Genomic DNA, 2,031 nt, shown 5'->3' with positions numbered 1-2,031 from the left:
ACATTTTAGATTCATAATCCACGATGATTACATAAGCTTCAGAATCCATTGTACAAGATTTTTTCTAGGCACAGTACATTTTTCGTAACGCCAGGCCCGCTTTAAGACCACAACCTTGTCATTAGATACAAAAGTTTTAACACATTATTTAATCCCATGCAAAACAAAAAACCAATCCAAAACGTAGATGAGCTTGAACAACAGCAACAAAAGCTACTTTCCCTTCCAGATTAAAAGGACAATAGTTACAGTAATCAAAATATTAAAATGAAAAGTTAATAATATTAACAGAATTTGTTCTACAGGCCATGTCATCTCTGTCTCAGAGCAAGTCCGCCCACCATTGTCCCCTGCTGATTACTGCAGTCATCAACCATCCAACGAAAAGTCCTTCACACTGGCTAAAAGTTTCCGACAGCAAAAGCTTTGCCAAGAACTCAAGTAAGAACTGGGCACAGATGAGAACTCTCAACATCCATCCTCTATTGCCATCTACTGGACCACTGCAAAACAGCCTTTAGCCCACTGTACTGGGGAAGACAAAGCTTTACGTACATACCATGCTAATGCATAAATAAAATCTAATGTACATTTACATTAACAGTAAACGTTCAAGCTGCATACAAAATTAAACTTGTTTAGTAATTATGAATAACAGAAAGTTTAATTATCACAATGAAAACTATTATTACAGAGGTACATGAAAGGAACAATCTAATTGTATGACATATTTGACTGGTTACTTGCCATAGGATGAGCCTGGTTTCACCTTAATACTGTCATCAGATCTCACAAAAGCAGGTTCTGGTAAATGGCTACAGTGAATATTCCAATAAGATATATAAACTGTCACTTAAGAACAACATTTAGTTAGAAATCAATACAGAAGATTAAAAACTAGGGCCATAGCTTTAAGTTATTTACTTTACTTTGAAGAAAGATAAATGCAAAATAACATCATTGGCAAAAAAGCTAAGACTCAAGGAATGTATCATTAAAGTGACCATACTGCAATCAAAGATGCATCTGTAATCCAAAATGTCATTTCCATATAACAGCCAGCAAGAGTATCAAGAGATCCAACAGCAAAAGCTTGTCTGATGACATCTGTAAATGAAGCTTGAGGACAGTCTAGGGTAAAGTTTTTATCTTAACATCATTTCAGTACTTGCTCGCCTGCTGGTAAGAGAAGTCAAATAATTTCTTGAGTCTTACTAAACACATAACCTGAATCATCTTACAAAAATATGTGCATTCCCTTTTGTTGCATCTCCACAGCACTTTTGATAGTGTAAAAACAAAAGCTAGCTTCTACTTTATCACATTTACTTTAAATGCTTTCTATATTCTTTCCCAAAGTGGTAGTAAACTTAAAACATTTCAAACAAAAATAAAAATCAAACCATTTCAGGTTCTGTTTTTTCCATGTCTGTATAAATGGGGGAAACATCCTTTTTATTTCATTAGCAGTAGTAAGAATCAAACACAGCAGTCCATACAAAAACGAAATACTGATTTATGCAAAAAGTATCATAATAAAAAAAGTCTGTATTCCCCACCCATCCCCACTCCTTGGTCTCATAATTTTGAATTGGAACGTGCAGGAGTTCATGTTGACATGCCCAAGATGAAAATCAAGTCTCACTCCCAGCCAGTTATAACTCCTCCAGAAAACAACATGTGCAGTCAAACCATGTTACGTACTTCTAATAACCCGTTTGTTTTTTGTTTTTGTCAACACTGACTGTTCAGCCCCAACGCTTTTTACAGGTTAGACGTATTTATAGCTCATACCTGAGACTGACCCACTGGGCATGTTCACACCACAATGCATGGGGGTATCTGGGAATCTCCAATCTCTGTCTTCAGCTGGAGAGGATGGGTCAGTGAGAATGACTTAGTGCTTAGCAAAAGCTGGAGGGGAGAGACAGGGAGCCGCAACAAGAGGCGGCTCTCTCTCCTGTCGGATCTCCAGTCTCCTGACACGACCCCCTCACGGAGCTCGCCCCGAGCTCCCCCCGTCTCTACCCG

The 2,031-nt window shown here is 37.9% G+C and overlaps 1 protein-coding gene across 1 annotated transcript in view; it reads right to left on the bottom strand.

The window, feature by feature from the left end:
* Positions 1-1,865, bottom strand: part of LOC104489524 (DBIRD complex subunit ZNF326) — a 27,848-nt gene extending 25,983 nt beyond the window's left edge. The window contains exon 1 of the mRNA XM_010131695.1: positions 1,795-1,865. Within this exon, the coding sequence (XP_010129997.1) occupies positions 1,795-1,834 (40 nt within the window). The 5' untranslated portion in view covers positions 1,835-1,865. The remainder of the gene's footprint in view (positions 1-1,794) is intronic.
* Between the last annotated feature and the right edge of the window lie 166 nt (positions 1,866-2,031).

The sequence above is a fragment of the Buceros rhinoceros genome, unplaced genomic scaffold (genome assembly GCF_000710305.1).
Source record: "Buceros rhinoceros silvestris isolate BGI_N320 unplaced genomic scaffold, ASM71030v1 scaffold31172, whole genome shotgun sequence".
Lineage (NCBI taxonomy): Eukaryota > Metazoa > Chordata > Aves > Bucerotiformes > Bucerotidae > Buceros > Buceros rhinoceros.
Note: the sequence above shows the minus strand (reverse complement) of the source record. Positions and strands in the feature narration are given on the sequence as shown.